At 46.4% G+C, this 19,558-nt stretch overlaps 3 protein-coding genes across 3 annotated transcripts in view; 1 reads left to right on the top strand and 2 right to left on the bottom strand.

The window, feature by feature from the left end:
• Nucleotides 1-19,558, top strand: part of LOC122680102 (apolipoprotein L3-like) — an 89,620-nt gene that overhangs the window by 19,167 nt on the left and 50,895 nt on the right. The window lies entirely within an intron of this gene.
• The window catches only part of LOC122680078 (apolipoprotein L3-like), a 411,694-nt gene that overhangs the window by 362,109 nt on the left and 30,027 nt on the right, over nt 1-19,558 (bottom strand). The window lies entirely within an intron of this gene.
• On the bottom strand, nt 7,712-9,408 carry LOC122680073 (elongation factor 1-alpha 1-like). Its single transcript, XM_043880949.1, has one exon. The coding sequence runs from the start codon at nt 9,384-9,386 to the stop codon at nt 7,998-8,000; it is 1,389 nt and encodes a 462-aa protein (XP_043736884.1). The 5' UTR covers nt 9,387-9,408; the 3' UTR covers nt 7,712-7,997.

Below are 19,558 nucleotides of genomic sequence, written 5' to 3'. Positions count from 1 at the left end.
GAGGACCCAACTCCACCACCCCCAGAGCACTGAGGGTCCAGGGACACATTCAGGGTCAAGGTGTGGAGGCACCTTGTTAGGGGAAAAAGGAGAGTGAGACAAAATTGTTGGAGCTGAGGGTTAGGAAACTGGCATTTCTGCAGCTGAGCACAGGAGGGGAGGGTTGAATGTAGGTGATAGATGGGGAGAGAGGAGGAGCCTGGATTAAGGGAGGAAGGGAGACTAGAGAATGGGCAGGGGCCGAGGGATAAACCTCTTATTTTTTTCATACTATGAATTTTATTTTGTATTGAGGAACAGTCGATTAACAGTGGTGTGATAGTTTCAGGTGAACAGTGAAGGGACTCAGCCATACACATACATGTATCCATTCTCCCCTAACTCCCTTCCCATCAGAAACCACTTACTTGGAACTAAAGAAGTCACTGAGGACAGAATAAAAGGAGAGGCAGGGGAACTAGCAACAAGAGACCAGAAATACAAAAGGGTTGAAAGAGGGAGATAGAGAGGTAGGATTGTTGGGATCCAGGAGAAGTAGCTGGGGCTGCTCTATTGCCCTTCCCAGGGTTTGACGCCCCAGCAAGAAGAGTCTCCTCCTGGTTTTGGTCTCTAGCCCTACTTCTCCAACAACTCAGCTTTGATTCCAGCATTTTATCTTAATTAGGCTGTGACTTCTTTTGTCTGCTTGTTTCTTTAATTGAAGTAGAGTTGATTTACAATATTCTGTTAGTTCAGGTGTACATCGAAGTGATTCAGTTATACATAATCTATGTATATATCTATATTCTTTAAAATTGTTTCATTACAGATTATTATAAGACACTGAATATTATTCCTTGTGCTAGACATTAAGTCCTTGTTTCTTTAATCTGTTTTATGTATGGTAGTGTGCATCTGTTAATCCCATACTCCTAGTTTACCCCTCTCTCTCTTTAGTAGCAAGTTATGTTTTCTATGACTATGAGTCTGTTTGGGTTTGTTCCTAAGTTCATTTGTATTCTTTTTTTTTTTTTTTGGAAATGCCAAGCAGTTTGTGGGATCTCAGATCCCTGACATGGGATAAATGTGGCCATAGCAGCAAAACCACCAAATTCTAACCACTAGACTACCAGGGAACCACCTAAACTATTTCTTGGATTCTCCATATAAGTGAAATTATATGTCTGTCTTTTCTGCCTGACTTACTTCACTTAGTATGATCACCTCTAGATCCATACATGTTACTACAAAAGGCATTATTTCATCTTTTTTTATGGCTGAGTAATATTCCGTTGTTTGTATGTACCACATTGTCTTTATCCCTTCATCTGTTGACAGACATTTAGGTTGCTTCCATGTCTTGGCTATTGTAAACAGTGCTGCTATGAACATGGGGTGCATGTATCTTTTCAAATGGGAACTTTTTCTTTTCCAAATATATGCCCTGAAGTGGGGTCGCTGGATCACATGATAGCTCTATTTTTAGTTTTTAAGGAATTTCTTTACTGTTTTCCATAACGACCACACCAATTTACATTCCCAGTAACAGTATAGGAGGCTTGCCTTTTCTCCATATCATCTCCAATACTGATTGTCTGTAGACTTTTACTTGATGGCCCATCTGATTGGTAGGGGGTGATCCCTTATTGTAGTTTTGATTAGCGTACACACAGGATGAGATGGTTGGATGGCATCACTGACTCAATGGTGATGACTTTGAGTAGACTCCAGGAGTTGATGATGGACAGGGAGGCCTGGTGTGCTGTGGTCCATGGGGTTGTGAAGAGTCGGACACGACTGAATGACTGAACTGAACTGAACTGAATAATTAGCAGTGTTCAGCCTCTTTATATGCTGGTTAGCCATCTGTATATCTTCTTTGCAGAATGTTCTGTAGAGAACTTCAGGCAGTGACTTCTTGATGACAATGGTGGTGATGATGGTGGTGGCAGCAGCAGTGATGACAACACAGTGGATGGAGCATCTGACAAGTATCCAGGTGCCCTTTGAGTTCAGGGTGCACTAAGAGACCAGTGAAGTTCCCATGACATTTGCAGTGTTGTGTAGGAACAGAGATTGATTTGGGAAAATAAGAAAGAAAGAGGAAAGCAGAAGGCACCAACAGATCGGAACTATGCGGTGTGTCAAAGAGATCAACCAGCCTGGGGCCAACAGACAAGGCCTGTCTGACCCTCAATTTCCTCCTCAGTTGGGGATGAAGCAGAACAAGGTATTCTAGGATTATCTACCTCTCTCCACATTGTGTTCTACAGACTTTAGTTCAATAAATATGAGCTATTCACTGAGGCTTCCTTGCATTGATTGATGAGCTCAGCTGGGCTCCAGATGCCTGACCTCCTTCCCCATGAGCCTGTCTCCCAGGGTCTCAGGAAGCACGTCCTCCATGGCTCCTCCTGCCTGCCCACTGGGCTCCCACTCAGTCACTTCCCTCAGAACCTGGAGGCCTGCAGGCCCCGTGGGACACCTGAGGGAGCCCGTGTCATCTGAGCTGAGCATGGGGATGCTCCTCCTCCAGCCACAGGGACCAGGATGGACACGGGGCACCCAAGGGTGATTGAGAGCAGAGGGCTTGTGTGCAGGTATGAGAGAGGGTCAGCCGTAAACAGAGGGGCAGAGGGAGATAGCACATCCCTCATGCAGGCTGCCTTCATGTTTTACCAGGACTCCTGCAGGAGCTTCCAGAACAGTCTTTTTGTGTTTACCTCGGGGCACTGCCCTGCCTCACCTGCCTATTCCCCACATGGGACTAGAATGACTTGATCTTAGCCCTACCTGCTTCCCCTCCTCCACGGCGGCCCATGACTCTGAGCACATACACTCAAAGCCTCCCTGCAGCCTAGCCTGCTGGAGCCTGTGGTCCCTCAAAGGCAGAGCTGGATGCCAGGCTCACTCGATCCCCAGGAGCAGGACTGAGGGGCTGGGGGAAGTGGGCAGGTAGGAGGGAAGGTCCATCCAAGGCCATGTTCTGACCTGGTCACCCATCTGGGACTGCACCTGCCTGGACCTTCTGAGGAGCCTTCATGGGATGCCTCAGGCTCCTCCTCTCCAGGGAGGAGAGGGGAGCATCTGGGTGTTTGTCTCACCCCCACGGGCCTGCTCCACACGACACCGACTCTCTGTGTTTCCATGTGTAGAGCATGTGAGTGCCTAACAGGCTCCCACACCTGGAGCCCAGGGCAGGAAGCCAGAGACAAAGGACCTGGAAATGATCCCAGGATGTCTCCTAACTCCCTCCCCATGTGCTGCACAGCCTTCTCCACACTTTTGTCCAAACCTCCCTCTGAAGACTTTCCTCAGTGCCTCTGACTCCCTCTCAGCCCATGTTTTCCTGAGGCTCCAACTGGTCCTCTCATTCTTTCTTGAAGACGTCAGCAAGTCATGGCCATCGCCTGCCTGACCTTCGGAAATGTGAGTTCATTCCTTCATCAGTTCTTCCTCAGTTCCTGGAGAATTCCCATCCTGCACAGACTTCTCTGGGCAGGTTTCAGACACCGGGTACAGAAACACTCAGTGTCCCCCCATCTCCCCTGAGCCCTTAGAGCTGGACCCCATTGAGCTCACTGTGTGGCTGAGGCAACTCCACAGTGACGTGTGTAAGGTGAGAGCCCTGTGGTTCTGAGCACAGAGACTGAGTCTGGCTGAGTGAGCGCAGAAGAGCGTGCACTGGGAGGGAAGAAGCCCAGGTCAGAGAACAGAAAGGCGTCCACAACGTGCACAGTTCAGGGAGGACAGGACGCAGGACAGGTCCCCCTCCAGGATCCCACAGTCTGGCCGCTGAGGTCCAGTGAGCAGGGGCTTAGGTCCAAACACGTGGAATCTCAGTGTTTCAAGTGTAATCAAGTTCCCAGGAGACAGAATAACTTGGGTCTGGGGATAGCATCCTTGGACTAATAGTTCAGGCTGAAGGATGAGGAAGATGAATGAGTAACAGGGACCCAAACCCTGGGGCAAATTCTCAGGAAGAGAGGCTCCAGATTTAGTGCTTCCTGGGTGCACATGTGCCCTCTTCCCAGACCAACAGAAATGACTCTCTTCACACTGTTCTGGGTCCAACCACCCCACACACGATAGTAAGTACACTGCCCACTTCTCTAGCTGGAGACAGACATGAATCATTGCCACCTGCTGCATCTTGCCGTGATGCCAGGGAGGAAGGGCCCTAGTCCATGCTAGTGCTTCTCCTGTTCCATTGGGCTCCCTTCTCAGTATTCTGCATGTATGTCATATATGTGCAGGCAACAAGGAGTTACAGTAGAGACCCTGGCCTCCAGGAACATTGCTCCCCTGACACCAGTCTTCACTGGGATCCCACTCCCTGTTCCTCTTTGCTGAGGGGAAATTCACCCCTGCAGATCCTGGGCTGGGCCATCGCTGTGTCAGCACCATCACCTGGGTCCTCATCAGGTCCTCACTGCCCCTCTGAGAGCAGGTGGTATCACCCCCATGGAGAACAGGAGGAAGCTGGGCCCAGGAACCAGGAGAGTGGCTGAGGCCCCTGCCTGGGAAGGGTCATCCTGGTGGGCCCTCTGGGTGCCTTGAGCCTCCTCCCTGATCCATGTTGAGCTGATTGGTCGGGAGAACGCAGGGTTTCCTGTTCCCAGAGGAAGTGAAGCAAGCCTGTGGTGTTTCTGTAGCACAGCTCATCCTGGGCCCAGGGCAGTGTACCCACCCCACTGGGAGCCCAGACCTTGCAGCTGTCTGCCCCCACCTGCTGTCCTGTCCCACATGGGGAGAGACGGGCAGGAATGTGTGCTACACACATGTGCCCGCCACCCAGGACCTGCGTGCCTCCGGGCAGAGCCTCTGGTGACAATTTCATGTTTCTCTCATGCCTTGGTGCTGGGCATCTTTAACATCCTGCGCCAATCTCTCAACAATACCTGGAAGTTCATATTAACTTGTTCTTTTCCAAAGGGTGCTGTCCTGGACCTCACACCAGTGACGACAGCTGAGTCTGGGCAGAGCCCTCCCTCCAACAATAGGGACATTGTTTTTGAAAGACAGCAGACGTGTTATGACCAACCATTCTTTAATTGATAATTAAAGAAGCTGTATATTTCATTATGAAAACGCTAAAACTAACAGTTCAGATTCAGGAAATGGGGTAAAACCTAGAGAAGTAAAATAATTCCCCAGTAAGATTATTGGACATCTCCCTACAGTGCAGTTATGTTTTTGGAAGCAAACCTCAAAAATGTTGTCATTTCTTCTGTATATACTTTAGTTCATCCCTATATTTTAAAAAGGTCTTTGCCTGGTGGCCAGACTCTAAAGAATTTGCCTGCAAGGCGGGAGACCCGAATTCTTATCCCTGGGTCGGGAAGACTTCCTGGAGAAGGGAAAGGCAACCCACTGCAGTATTCTTGCCTGGAGAAGTTCATGGAGAGAGGAGTCTGGCGAGCTACAGTCCATGGCTTCACAAAGAGTTGAACACAGCTGAATGACTAACACTTTGCAAATGTCTAAGTTTTCTCTACCCATATTGTTGGAATTTAGGCTCTTGCAACTTTCTTCATTTTAAATAACACTGCAGTGAACATATCTGTGTATGAAGTTTTCTCCTTACCTTTGAGGCTGTTTTTCTGGGTGTGGGCCCTGCAGATGACATTGTTGGGGTAAAGGGAATGAGCGCTTAAAGACTCCCTGTGTTTGACTCATCCCCCCCCACCCCACCCCACCCCCGCCACCAGCCGCCCCGGGTGTCCCTGCAGGCTGAGTGTGGGGTTGGAGGGGTGAGAAGATGGAAACAGGGGTGGGGGTAGGGTGGGGGGAGGAGGGATTTGCCAAGAGATTCACGGTGTGTTGGTGGCAGGTCTTCCTTCATGGAGCCTGAGACGGAGTGGACTGTGTCAAGAAGGACATGGAATGTCAGGACTGGGCTTCTGTCTCTAAGGGGGTCAGCTGGAGGTGGAAATAGTCCCAGGGTTGGGCTGGTGGGCAGGTTGTTTGTTTGACTTGAACCACTCAGAAGTGACAGCTTTGCTTTCAGTTTTGTTTCCCAGAGTATATCTGGGCACAGAGGGTGTGTGTGGTCATTGCAGAGATGCACAGTCGGAGGCTGCATCTGCACAGCTGAGAACATCTGGATCTTGTTCACACTCAGCGAGAGGAGGATCACTGGGTAAGCAGTGCGGAGAGGCCCTGCCCATCTCCCCGTCCTCAGGATGAATGTCTGAGAAAGGATGATGTCACTAGTTGACAGAAGGGAACTGGAAGCTCAGAGAGGTGCGGTCATGGCCGAGGCAGCAGGTGAAGCAGGGGCAGAGCCTGGATGTGGAGGCAGGTGTGTCTGAGGGCTTCCTCCCACCTTGGGGCTCCTAAACAGAGCAGAGGGAGGGCGGCACCCATCCCGGTGGACTCAGCTCAGCACATGGACCCCTGAGACGTGAGCAGTGAGCCCAGGAGGAAGGGGGGTGTTGGGTGTGCTCAGTACTTTGGGAAACTGGAGGAAGCAGAAGGGTGGAGGAGGTCAGGGGAGTCAGAGCCTCCCTCCTATGACCTGGCCTCCTTGAAGCTGCCCCCGGGGAGCTAGGCTAGGGCTGATGGGGGAAAGGGGATTTTTTTTTTCAGTTACAAGGAATCGGGGTTTGTTGAAAAACCCTGCCTCTGAGTGCCAGGCTCAGTGCCAGTCCCTGGGGGACTCTGCCACCTGGAGAGAGACAGGAAACCAAGCGGGGAGTCAAAGGGCGTTGGCTTCCTATGTTCCCTGGGCCCTCTGCTCAGAATGTGGGTGATGGGTGGTCCTGTGTGGGGAAGATGGCCCTGCTAGAAGAAGAAGGGCTCACTGCACAAGGTCCACATATAATCCCTCTGTTGCAATATTAAGATAAAAAGCCAAACTCTACAGACATCAGTTTAATAGGAGGGGCATGAGCTTAAATCTATGTTTTTTACCAGCAGAGACAATCCTAGAAACTTTAGGTTATTAAAACCACATTTCCACCCCTCCCTCGTACCCATGTCCAAAGGCCTGGTCTTGGCCTCCTCTCTGCACACAGAGAGCTGTGTGACCCTGGGCAAGCTACCTCCTGGGGAATTGGTTGTTCTATTCTATTACTAAGTTTTTAAAAGCTGATTTCCATGTTTCCCTGTGGGTGCAGATGTTTTTTCTGACCTGGTTTATGGGATCCTTGGCAATTTTAAATTCCAAGAGTCCAGTAGGTCAGAATTTCCTTTATATCTTGTGGAATGTGTGTATTTAGAAAGGTTTCCTCAAATCAATGTTTTTTGTTTTTTGTTTTTTTTAGCCTCCAGCATCTTTTATTTTTCCTAGAACCTGTATACAATTAACTCTAGCAGGGCAGTACTCAATACTGTTTAAGCCTCACATTTTAGATTAACTACTTATTATAAATGTGAATGCACATCCTCATAACTGGGAAACTAAATGACATATTTACTCATTTATGTAACCATACAAAATTTTATATGCAACAGGAGCTTTTATACTATAGAATCTGACCTTACAAATTAGCTTACATATAAAAGTTACTCTTTGCTCATCTGTCCTAATCTAGAAAGTGTTGCACCAATGCTTAAGATGTCATTAAAACAGATGAGTTCTCTCAACACAAGGTTAACAAACCTGAAGCTCCACCCTAGAAATACAAATGCATAATTTGAAAATTGTTTTACCAGAAATAGCTTATGAGCAACTCTTACCAAAGTAGTACTATAGGGAGTTACAGTGTTGACCAGAAGAAGACACAGGTTTCTCATTAAACTTTTTTTAATGGGTCTCAAATTCTGTGACAGATTTTTGGTCAAGTTGTTTTCATTAAAAAGTACTGATTTTAAAAACTAATAACTTAAACTGCCACACACAAAACATATGGTCCACAAAAACATTCTCCTTTCCTTCTGAAGGTTTTACGATGCATTGTTATCATTAACCAGACTTCTACTATTAAACTTAAATGGCCAATTGAGACAAACAGTTCTGAGACCGTTCTTCCACCACTGATTAAGACTGGGGTGGCAGGTGTTGGGGATAATATTCATTTAGCCTTCTGAGCTTTCTGGGCAGACTTGGTGACCTTGCCAGCTCCAGGTGCCTTCTTGTCCATTGCCTTGATGACACCCACAGCGACTGTCTGTCTCATGTCACACACAGCAAAATGGCCCAGGGGAGGATAATCAGCGAAGCTCTCGACACACATGGGCTTGCCAGAAACCATATCAACAATGGCAGCATCACCAGATTTCAAGAATTTAGGGCCATCTTCCAGCTTTTTCCCAGAACGATGATCAATCTTCTCCTTCAGCTCAGCAAACTTGCAAGCAATGTGAGCTGTGTGACAATCCAGCACAGGTGCATATCCAGCACTGATTTGGCCTGGATGGTTCAAAATAATCACCTGAGCTGTGAAGCCAGCAGCTTCCATGGGTGGATCATTTTTGCTGTCACCAGCCACATTGCCACGACGGACATCTTTGACAGACACGTTCTTGACATTGAAGCCCACATTGTCCCCAGGAAGGGCTTCACTCAGTGCTTCATGGTGCATTTCTACAGACTTCACTTCAGCTATTACATTGACTGGAGCAAAGGTGACCACCATGCCAGGTTTGAGAGCACCAGTTTCCACACGACCCACAGAGACAGTGCCAATACGAACAATTTTATAGACATCCTGGAGAGGTAAACGCAAGGGTTTGTCAGTTGGGTGAGTTGGTGGCAGGATGCAATCCAGAGCTTCAAGCAGGGTGGTTCCACTGGCATTGCCGTCCTTATGGGTGACTTTCCATTGCTTGAACCATGGCATCTTAGCACTTGGCTCCAGCATGTTGTCACCATTCCAGCCAGAAGTTGGCACAAATTCTACTGTGTCGGGGTTGTATCCAATTTTCTTAATGTAGGTGCTGACTTCCTTAACAATTTCCTCGTATCTCTTCTGGCTATAGGGTGGCTCAGTGGAATCCAATTTGTTAACTCCAACAATTAGTTGTTTCACACCCAGAGTATAAGCCAGAAGGGCATGCTCACGGGTCTGCCCATTCTTGGAGATATCGGCTTCAAATTCACCAACACCAGCAGCAACAATCAGGACAGCACAGTCAGCCTGGGATGTGCCTGTAATCATGTTTTTTATGAAGCCTCTGTGTCCTGGGGCATCAATGATGGTAACATAGTACTTGCTGGTCTCAAATTTCCACAGGGAGATATCGATGGTGATACCATGCTCACGTTCAGCTTTCAGTTTGTCCAAGACCCAGGCATATTTGAAGGAGCCCTTTCCTATCTTAGCAGCCTCCTTCTTGAACTTCTCGATTGTTCTCTTGTCGATCCTGCCACATTTGTAGATCAGATGGCCAGTCATGGTAGACTTCCCTGAATCTATGTGCCCAATGACAACAATGTTGATGTGGGTCTTCTCCTTTCCCATTTTGTCTTAGGTTTAACGGTGGTTTTCATGACACCTGTGTCCTAGCGGCAAACCTGTTGCAAAAAAAGGTCAATGTTATTTTACATGCTTCCCTCAGTCCCTTCAGTTTTTTCTGTCTGGTTTACACCGGATCGTTTTGAATGATTGACTAATTAGGATCTTTAGTTTCTTCTTCAACTCTTCTCCATTCTCTTCTTCATTGTCCCCCTTCTACCCTCCCTCCCTTCCTAACTTTCACAGGGGGACCTGGGCTTGTGCTGTGTCATCAGGAAGTTGGTTGTTTCATGTCCCCAGAAGGGGTCCCACCCCTCATATTTTGGCCAGGCTGTGACGAGGAGGGTGGAGGGTGCCCAGAGACCCTGGACAGGAGGAGCAGCAGAGAACAGACAGGGCCCCTGATGATGTGGGTAGGGTTCTCAGACCTGGAAGAACTGAGCAAAAAGGAAACATGACCAGGAAAGTGTGACCTTCAAGAGGAACTATAGAGGACTGGGGGAAGCTGTCAGAGGGAGGCTTGGAGCTGGGCCTCCAGGGAAAAGTAACCCGTCACATAGTGAGGCCAGTGGGGAAACACGTTTCATGGGGAGGGGCAGCCTGTGCCAAGTGAGGTGTCAGGCTCCTGCAGCAGGCCCTGTGGAGACAGAGAGTGTGAGGAAGACAGGAGCTGGGACAGTCGGGAGGGTCTGGGTGCTGGGCTAGGGACTTTCTTAACACCCTTTTCCCTTCCCAGGGAGCATGGCTGCAGGCACCTGAGGGAGATTGTTGGGGAGAATCTGTCTGCCCATGAGGAGGGGAGGGATGCATGACTAGCCGTGCAGCTGGGCAGGGACAGGCTTCTCCAGGGTCCTCCCCTCTCCCACCAACAGCCTTTCCAGAAAGGGACCAATCAGAACTAACAGAGGAGGGAGCCCTGGACAGGAATCTAGCAGAGGAAGCACTATCAGCATCTACACCGATGTGAGGCCCCAGACAAGGGTCAGGACCAGGCCAGGAATGGGAGGGAAGGACAGAAGGATGAGTCAAGTGTTCAATGCATTTACAATTGTTTGTCATCATCCAGGAGCCGGCCCTTCTGCCCGAGCCCTTCTCTTCTTTCTGACTTTACTCTGTTCTCATGTTTCATGATTTCAATAGGCTGACCTGGCTCCTGGGGTCCTGCAGCTTCGGGGCAGAGAAGGAGGCAGGGGGCCAGCCAGCTCTCCTCTCCCATCCTCTTGGAGGAGGGCAGATCTTTGTGAATTCTCTCCCATCCACATGAAACTACCTCCAGCCCTCGGCACCAGGCACACCCCCTAAACACAAGCTGATGGTCACTCTTCCTGAGGGGGAGCTGTGGGCATCCCAGAGGAATGGGTAGAAGGAAAGATTCTAGGAGTAGTGCTTGGGTAAGGGGATTTGGGGGATGCTCTAAGGAAATGGGGTTGCTCTAGATTGGGTGCTGCAGAGAATGGGGGCAGCACTACCATGGGGTCTCAGTAACTCCATCAATGGAGAGGGGAGACCAGAGCGAGGATAAAGCTGTAATGGGTAAAGAAGGAGCAGTCGTGCTTTTCAGCCAAGGGAGGGGGCGAGGTGTGGGTGAGGGCGCAGTGATGGGTGTTTGCTGTCTCCTTACTCCTGCTCTCAGGGTGACCCTGTGTGAGGCTGGAGTTCTGTGAGAGCCTTTACATCCAACAGGAGAAGAGCGTCGCCCTGTTGTGATACCAGGCCAGCCTCGGGACGTCAGGGGTTCTTTATTTCTCAATCCTTTATAAACTTTCATGTAAATAAACAGAAAGGAATATACCCATAGACATCAAGACTCCTCTTATTATTAAATTCAATTAACACAGAATATTTCCATCACATCCACTCTTCTTTGCACCATAGAAACAAAAGAAAGGTACCAGCTCAGTTGGGTCCAGCTCTTCGCAGCCTCATGAATGCAGCCCTCCCAGCTCCTCTATCCATGGGTTTCCCAGACAAGAGTACTGGAGCGGGCAACCATTTCTTTCTCCAGGGGATCCTCCCTGCCCAGGGATCGATCCCATGTCTCTTTTGTCTTGTGTCTCCTGCATAACCACTAGCATTCTTTTTAACCTTTATGTCTCTCTTTTTGGCCACACTTTTCTAAAGTCCTCTCTTTTGGATATTATCATGAACTCATGGCCTTTCACAGACTCAGCCTGTCTCAAGGAAACATATTCATAGCAATCATTATCTTTTATTATTATTATTATATGTGGGTGCCCCCTTATGACCACTTCTCTGACCATCTTAAGAGCATCCTTGTCTTTGCAGGAGCAGAGATGCCAGTCTCTGTGATTCACCTCCCCTGCAAGGGGTCTTCCTTCCTTTGAGGGGACGGAAGCCCAAGGGTGCACATGTGGGTGGACAAGATGCTGCTGGACAATATCTGTTGAAGGTCACAGTTCACTCACATTATTCTGGTTTAACTTTTCTACTTTTCTAGAGAACTAGGTTTCATCAACATGAACATGTCCCCTACACTGACAGTTGTCACAGCAGAAGTCACACATTTCTTGTTGGCATTTAATTCAGCTGCTTCCATCTTCTTTAAGCTGGTGGCACTAGCAACCACCCCATTCTTGTGGGTTACCGACTAGTATAAAGTGACTCCTGTTCTCTTAGAGTTAAAACAATCCAGTTGTAAGTGCATATGGTTAAAACAGATCAATTTGTACAGAGGGTTCTGCTCATTCCTTCCCAAGGAAAAGCTTCTTCTTTAGATCATTAATCAATGTCTTTAAATGATATTACTACATTGGGAGGTGGAATAGTGTGAGAATGTGTGCTCAGGAGACAGGAATCTGGACGTGGATTCTGGCTCTAGCACTAGCCGTGTGCTTTGAGTAAATTAGTCAACCTCTCTGAGCTTCAGTTTCCTTTCTTATAGGATCATTGTGAGAACTAAAACAAAGTGAACTCATACCAAACAATTGGGAAGGTGCCTGGTGCAAAGTAGGAAGTCATCAACCACAATAGCTAATCAATATTTAGTATTGAATTTTGCTTTTTCTTAACTTAAATTTGATATTATTTATTTCCTTCTAATTGGGAAAAATAAGGATTTTATTTATTTTTTATTTTTTATACCTTTCCCAATATTCTGTTTATATCATTATTGCACTAATTTGATATCCTTTATTAGGAAGCTTTGTACTTGTAAGCACCTTATTTACATTTTCATTTCTTATGCTTTCAACTGGATCCACTATTTCTTGATTCTCAGCTTTGTAAACTGAGATATTAATTCTCCTCCTCCCTTTAGTGCTTCAGATCCCAAATTCTAGAAGTATATTTTAATTTCTGTATTGGTTAACAAGTACATTCATTGCTGAGGAAGGCTTTCTTGTCTCTCCTTGCTATTTTTTGGAACTCTGCATTCAAATGGGTATATTTTTCCTTTTCTCCTTTGCCTTTCACTTCTCTTCTTTTCACACCTATTTGTAAGGCCTCCTCAGACAAACATTTTTGCCTTTTTGCATTTCTTTTCCTTGGGGATGGTCTTGATCCCTGCCTCCTGTACAATGCCATGAACGTCCTTCCATAGTTCTTCAGGCCCTATCAGATCTAATCCCTTGAATCTCTTTGTCACTCCCACTGTATAATTGTTAGGGATTTGATTTAGGTCATACCCTGAATGGCCTAGTGGTTTTCCCTACTTTCTTCAATTTAAGTCTGCATTTGGCAATAAGGAGTTCATGATCTGAGCCACAGTCTGCTCCTGGGCTTGTTTTTGCTGACTGTATAGAACTTCTCCATCTTTGGCTGCAAAGATATAATCAATCTGATTTCGGTATTGACCATCTGGTGATGTCCATGTGTAGAATCTTCGCTTGTGTTGTTGGAAGAGGGTGTTTGCTAAACCAGTGCGTTCTCTTGGCAAAACTCTGTTAGCCTTTGCCCTGCTTCATTCTGTACTCTAAAGCCAAATTTGCCTGTTACTCCAGGTATTTCTTGACTTCCTACTTTTGCATTCTAGTCCCCTACAATGAAAAGGACATCTTTTTTGGGTGTTAGTTCTAGAAGGTCTTGTAGGCCTTCATAGAACCGTTCACCTTCAACTTCTTCAGCATTACTGGTCGGGGCATAGACTTGGATTACTGTGATATTGAATGGTTTGCCTTGGAAACAAACAGAGATCATTCTGCTGTTTTTGAGATTGCATCCAATTACTGCATTTCGGACTCCTGTTGACTATGATGGCTACTCCAATTCTTCTAAAGGATTCTTGACCACAGTAGTAGATATAACGTTCATCTGAGTTAAATTCACCCATTCCAGTCCATTTTAGTTTGCTGATTCCTAGAATGTCCATGTTCACTCTTGCCATCTCCTGTTTGACCTCTTCCAATTTGCCGTGATTCATAAACCTAACATTCCAGGTTCCTATGCAATATTGTTCTTTACAGCATCAGACTTTATTTTCATAACCAGTCACACCCACAACTGGGTGGTGGTGTTGCTTTGGCTCCATCTCTTTATTCTTTCTTGCGTTATTTCTCCACTGATCTCCAGTACTATATTGGACACCTATTGACCTGGGGAGTTCACCTTTCAGTGTCCTATATTTTGCCTTTTCATATGGGACTGAAAAAGGTCATTTTTCATTCCCATCCTGAAGAAAAGCAATACCAAAGAATGTTCAAACTACAGCACAATTGCAGTCACCTCTCACGCTAGCAAAGTAACACTCAAAATTCTCCAAGCCAGGCTTCAACAGTACGTGAACCATGAACTTCCAGATGTTCAAGCTGGATTTAGAAAAGGCAGAGGAACCAGAGATCAAATTGCCAACATCCACTGGATCATCGAAAAAGCAAGAGAGTTCCAGAAAAACATCTATTTCTGCTTTATTGACTAGGCCAAAGCTTTTGACTGTGTGGATCACAACAAACTGTGGAAAATTCTTCAAGAAATGGGAATACTAGACCACCTGACCTGCCTCCTGAGAAATATGTATGCAGGTCAGGAAGCAGCAGTTAGAACTGGACATGAAACAACAGACTGGTTCCAAATCCAGAAAGGAATACTTTTGGATATATAAATATACAAAGGCTGTATGTTGTCACTCTGCTTATTTAACTTATATGCAGAGTACATCATGAGAAATGTTGATCTAGATGAAGCACAAGTTGAAATCAGGATTGCCGAGAGAAATATCAAAAACTTCCAATATGCAGATGAAACCACCCTTATGGCAGAAAGCAAAGAAGAACTCAGAGCCTCTTAACCAAAGTGAAAGAGGAGAGTGAAAAAGTTGGCTTAAAATTCAACATTCAGAAAACTAAGATCATGGCATCCAGTCCCATCACTTCATAGCAAATAGATGGGAAAACAATGGAAATAGTGACAGACTATATTTTGTTGGGCTCTAAAATCACTGCAGATAGTGACTGCAGCCATAAAAAAAAGATGCGTGCTCCTTGGAAGAAAAGTTATGACCAACCTAGACAGCATATTAAAAAACACAGACATTACTTTGCCAACAAAGGTCCATCTAGTCAAAGCTATGGTTTTTCCACGGATGTGAGAGTTGTACTATAAAGAAAGATGAGCACCGAAGAATTGCTGCTGTTGAACTGTGACATTGGAGACCACTCCTGAGAGTCCCTCGGACTGCAAGGAGATCCAGCCAGGCGATCCTAAAGGAAATCAGTCCTGAATATTCATTGGAAGGACTGATGCTGAAACTGAAACTCCAATAATTTGGCCACCTCATGCGAAGAACTGACTCATTGGAAAACACCCTGATTCTGGGAAAGATTGAAGGCGGAAGGAGAAGGGGACAACAGAAGATGAGATGCTTAGATGGCATCACCAACTCAATGACAGGAGTTTGAGTAAACTCTGGGAGCCGGTGATGGCCGGGGAAGCCTGGCGTGCTGCAGTTCATAGGGTCGCAAAGAAGTGGACACGACTGAGCAACTGAAGTGAACTGACTGAGCAAGTACACTTACATCTCATAGTTAAATACTTTGCTTTATTTGAAAAGATAAAAATCATTTTATAATGATTATAATTAAATAAAACTTTGTTTTTGAACCACTATCTTACACACCAGTGAATTATATCATAGGAGTACGTCAAGGCTGTATATTGTCATCCTGCTATTTAACTTATATACAGAGTACAGCATGAGAAACGCTGGGATGGAAGAAGCACAAGCTGGAATCAAGACTGCTGGGAGAAATATCAATAACCTCAGATATGCAGATGACACCACCCTTATGGCAGAAAGTGAAGAACTACTAAAAAACCTCTTGATGAAAGTGAAAGAGGAGAGTGAGAAAGTTGGCTTAAAGCTCAACATTCAGAAAACTGAGATCCTGGCATCCAGTCCCATTACTTCATGGCAAATAAATAGATGGGGAAACAGTGGCTGACTTTATTTTCTGGGACTCCAAGATCACTGCAGATGGTGATTGCAGCCATGAAATTAAAAGACGCTTACTCCTTGGAAGGAAAGTTATGACCAACCTGGATAGCATATTAAAAACCAGAGACATTGCTTTGTCAACAAAGGCCCGGCTAGTCAAGGCTATGGTTTTTCCAGTAATCATGTACAGATGTGAGAGTTGTACTATAAAGAAAGCTGAGCTCCGAAGAATTGATGCTTTTGAACTGTGGTGTTGGAGAAGGCTCTTGAGAGTCCCTTGGACTGCAAGGAGATCCAACCATCAGTCCTGAGTGTTCATTGGAAGGACTGATGTTGAAGCTGAAACTCCAATACTTTGGCCACCTGATGCTGACTCATTTGAAAAGACCCTGATGCTGTGAAAGATTGAGGGCAGGAGGAGAAGGGGACGACAGAGGATGAGATGGTTGGATGGCATCACCGACTCAATGGACATGAGTTTGGGTAAACTGTGGGATTTGGTAATGGACCTGGAGGCCTGGCGTGCTTTGATTCATGGGGTCGCAAAGATTCGGATACAATTGAGCGACTGAACTGAACTGATATATACCAACAACACTTCACTTCTAAACAGTCTCCAAAATAATCAAAATGGGAAAACCAGGACTTGAACGTAGATAGAGTTACCTTATATTTAAAAAAAAAAATCGAACAAATAAGTTTACATTTTTGTGTTATTTTAATATGTTTTTAGAGCTAACTTGTACCTTGTAGCTGCACATGCTTTTAGCAGAGCTTTAGCTTTTCCTGATGTTTCTAATTGGCCTTGTTTTCACCCCTTGCACTGTTTATCTCCAACATTTCCTCCATTTCTTTCCAACTGTGCCTCATATGATACTGAGTCCCCTGTCCCCACAGACTCTGGACTTTTATCTTATTCTGGACTGGTTTCTCTCTAGGTCTGCTGCATGCCCAGCTGGGATCCTTGGATTCCCTTCCCTCTGGGTTGATGTTCCTGATCTTGGGTCCCATGTCTATCTCTCTAGTGGGTATCCTTTAACTTCCTCCATAACTACACAAACACACTACCTATTTTTCTTTCCTGCAACTCATCCTCAAGTAGCTTTCTGAAAAGTTTGGTGAAGAGTGAAGGCTGCTGAGAATATGGGATGGGCCGTGGTGTTGGTAAACTTGTCCCCTGCTCTCCCCTCAGCCTCCCTCTCATCTTGATCCCTCTTGGGACTCTGCCCAGCAGACCATTCTTCTCTGCGGTTGCTCTTTCTCACTGTTTCTCTCCTTCTACTGAGCTCCTCTTCATTCAGCTATCACTTCTCCATCCAGTGAGTCTTCAGACGTTTGTTGAAGACTTTGGTCTCCTGTTGCCCCCGTGCTTGTTTTTATTAGCAGCAGAGGGAGGAGAGGCAGACTAAGGGTTCTTGAGCCCAGACTGTTGGGTGGAGTTCAGTTCCAGGGGCAAGACTTCTGACCTTGGGCGAGTCATGTAACATCTGTACTTCAGCTTCCTTATTTGTAAATGAGAGTACAATGCTACACACCTCAAAGGCTAACGGAATAAAATACAAGTTATCTTTTGTTAAGCTTCAGAGCAAATACCATTGTAGAGCAAAGACCACAAACACAAGTCCCTCCTCTCAGTAGCTGGTATTATAACTCTAAGTACCTCTACTATCATTTCAGTCAGGTCTCAGTAGGAGTAGTTAACAAAGGCTCTTTTGCTGTCTTGAAACAGTAGTTAAATGTCATCAATATTTGCTTTCCTTCCTCATCTCCCGTGGCAAGATAATCACAAGCAGAACCAAAGTAGAATTTTTATATATAAAAATCTGAACTGCTCTTTTTTGAAGACCACTGAGAATGGGAAAGTCTGAAAGGATGGACACCCTCATGTATCATGAGTGTGAACATAAATTGCTACAATTTCTTTGCATAACAAGTGTCTCTAGTTATGAATATTTTTTAGGTGCTAATGCCTTGTCACCTAGTCTCGATAGCTATATCTTAGATGCTCTATCCTATATCATAGATAGCCATCTAGCTATATCCTACTCCTAGATATAGCTTAAGGAAACAGTCTCAAATGTAGTTTTATACAAGGAGAATGCTCTTTACACTATTATTTGCATGAGGAATTAGAAACCACCTAAAGTCCAGTAGTCAGGGGAGGACAGCAGAGCGGACGGGGCACCACTGGGGTCCTCAGCAGGCCAGGGCAGGGATATAAGAATTGGGGTGGCGACGATGGAATTCCAGGCCTTTGTGGGATAAAGGCTCTTGCAGAAGCAAGGAGGGCATGGGCTGTGGGAGTTGTGTCACCAGGAACTTTATCAAGGCAAAGAATCGGGCACGGGGAGCAAGACATTATTTTGGGATGAAAGCACTCATTTAACTGATACACATATATCCACAAATAAATATTTTTGTATATTAAAGGGAGTAGAGCATGGTCATCACCAACCTGGGATTTGGATCAGAACACTGAGTTCAAACCCAGGTTCTGGAATCAGCTTGAAAAACTTAGGCTGATGTAAGTTCAAGTGAGCTTCAGGAGCCTGCACATCATAGACAATGGATCAACATTAGTTATTACCAACTAGTAAACACAAATGTTCCCAGCTTCACCTAATTTCCAGATTGTTCCCCCCTGTCTGTTTTTATCTTTGGTTTTATTGTTCCTATAACTTTGCAGATGGGTGTCTTCTGTCTGATGACCTTCTCCCTGTGCCCCAACAGGATAACAGGACTATGACTTGGGGGGAGACGAGTAACTTCCCTTAACTAGTGACCTGCAGAGACCAGGGACAGAGAACCATGAGTCTGCTCACTCATGATAGAGCCCACAATCTGTTTTATGTTCCCCAAGGGTGAGGTCACACTTCCTTCCAGCCTGACGCAGACAAGGAGCTGAAGGGAGATCTCTGAGACCCCGCTGCTGCCACCATGAGCTCAGAAAACCTTGGAGACCTCTCGGGTAGTCAGCTGCCTCTTTTCTGTCCAGTTCTGCATGTGACCCAGAATTGAGGGTGGTTCCTCCAGTCAGAGTTAACCCACAGAGGAATCAAGAACCAAGAAGAGGATGGATAAGCATCCTGGAGCCCCCAGAGGGGCCACGTCGAGTTCCCCCAACGGGGGTGTGTCCACAGAGCCTCTTTCCCAGCCCTCTCCTTAGGGAGCCACTTGCTAGGTGCTCACTTCCTCCCCAACTGCCCTCTAGCAAGTGACTCAGAAGTGAGGCCAGGACAGCCCATGGGGAGGGGGACACCAGAGGGAGTCCCCAAGGCCAGGCAGGGCATCGAGGGGAGGTCCCCCAGGGTCCCTGGAGCTCCTCCTGCCCTCTCCCTTGGCCTAGCCTCCTCCTGCTCCCAGACCCTGGGGCATCACCACAGACACCATTCCTTCAGCTCTCAACCTGCTGCCTGCCCAGCTGCTCTGCGAGGATCAGTGGACCCTGAACTGAAGCCCAGTCTGACCTTTGCCACCTCCCACCTGGAGGGGAGGGGTGATGGGGTTTTACACAGGATCACGTCTGGCTCCACCCCTTCACTACCCATCCTGAGTGTCTCTGATCAGCAAGACGAGGCCTTTCACATGGTAGTCTTATTCAATGTCAGGTGCCCCAAAACCCTTTTTCAAAATTAGGTAGCATTGGTTTATAATGTTCTATAAGTTTCATGTGTACAACATTATATTTCTACTTTGGTATATCCTGCAGCTTGCTCACCACCAAAAATCACTTGCAAAAATCCCTCTTGGGACTTCCCTGGTGGTCCAGTGGCTAAGACTCTGAGCTCCC

This window comes from Cervus elaphus, chromosome 22, assembly GCF_910594005.1.
Source record: "Cervus elaphus chromosome 22, mCerEla1.1, whole genome shotgun sequence".
Taxonomy (NCBI): Eukaryota; Metazoa; Chordata; class Mammalia; order Artiodactyla; family Cervidae; genus Cervus; species Cervus elaphus.
The sequence above is the reverse complement of the archived record's forward strand: the minus strand, read 5'-3'. Positions and strand labels throughout refer to the sequence as shown.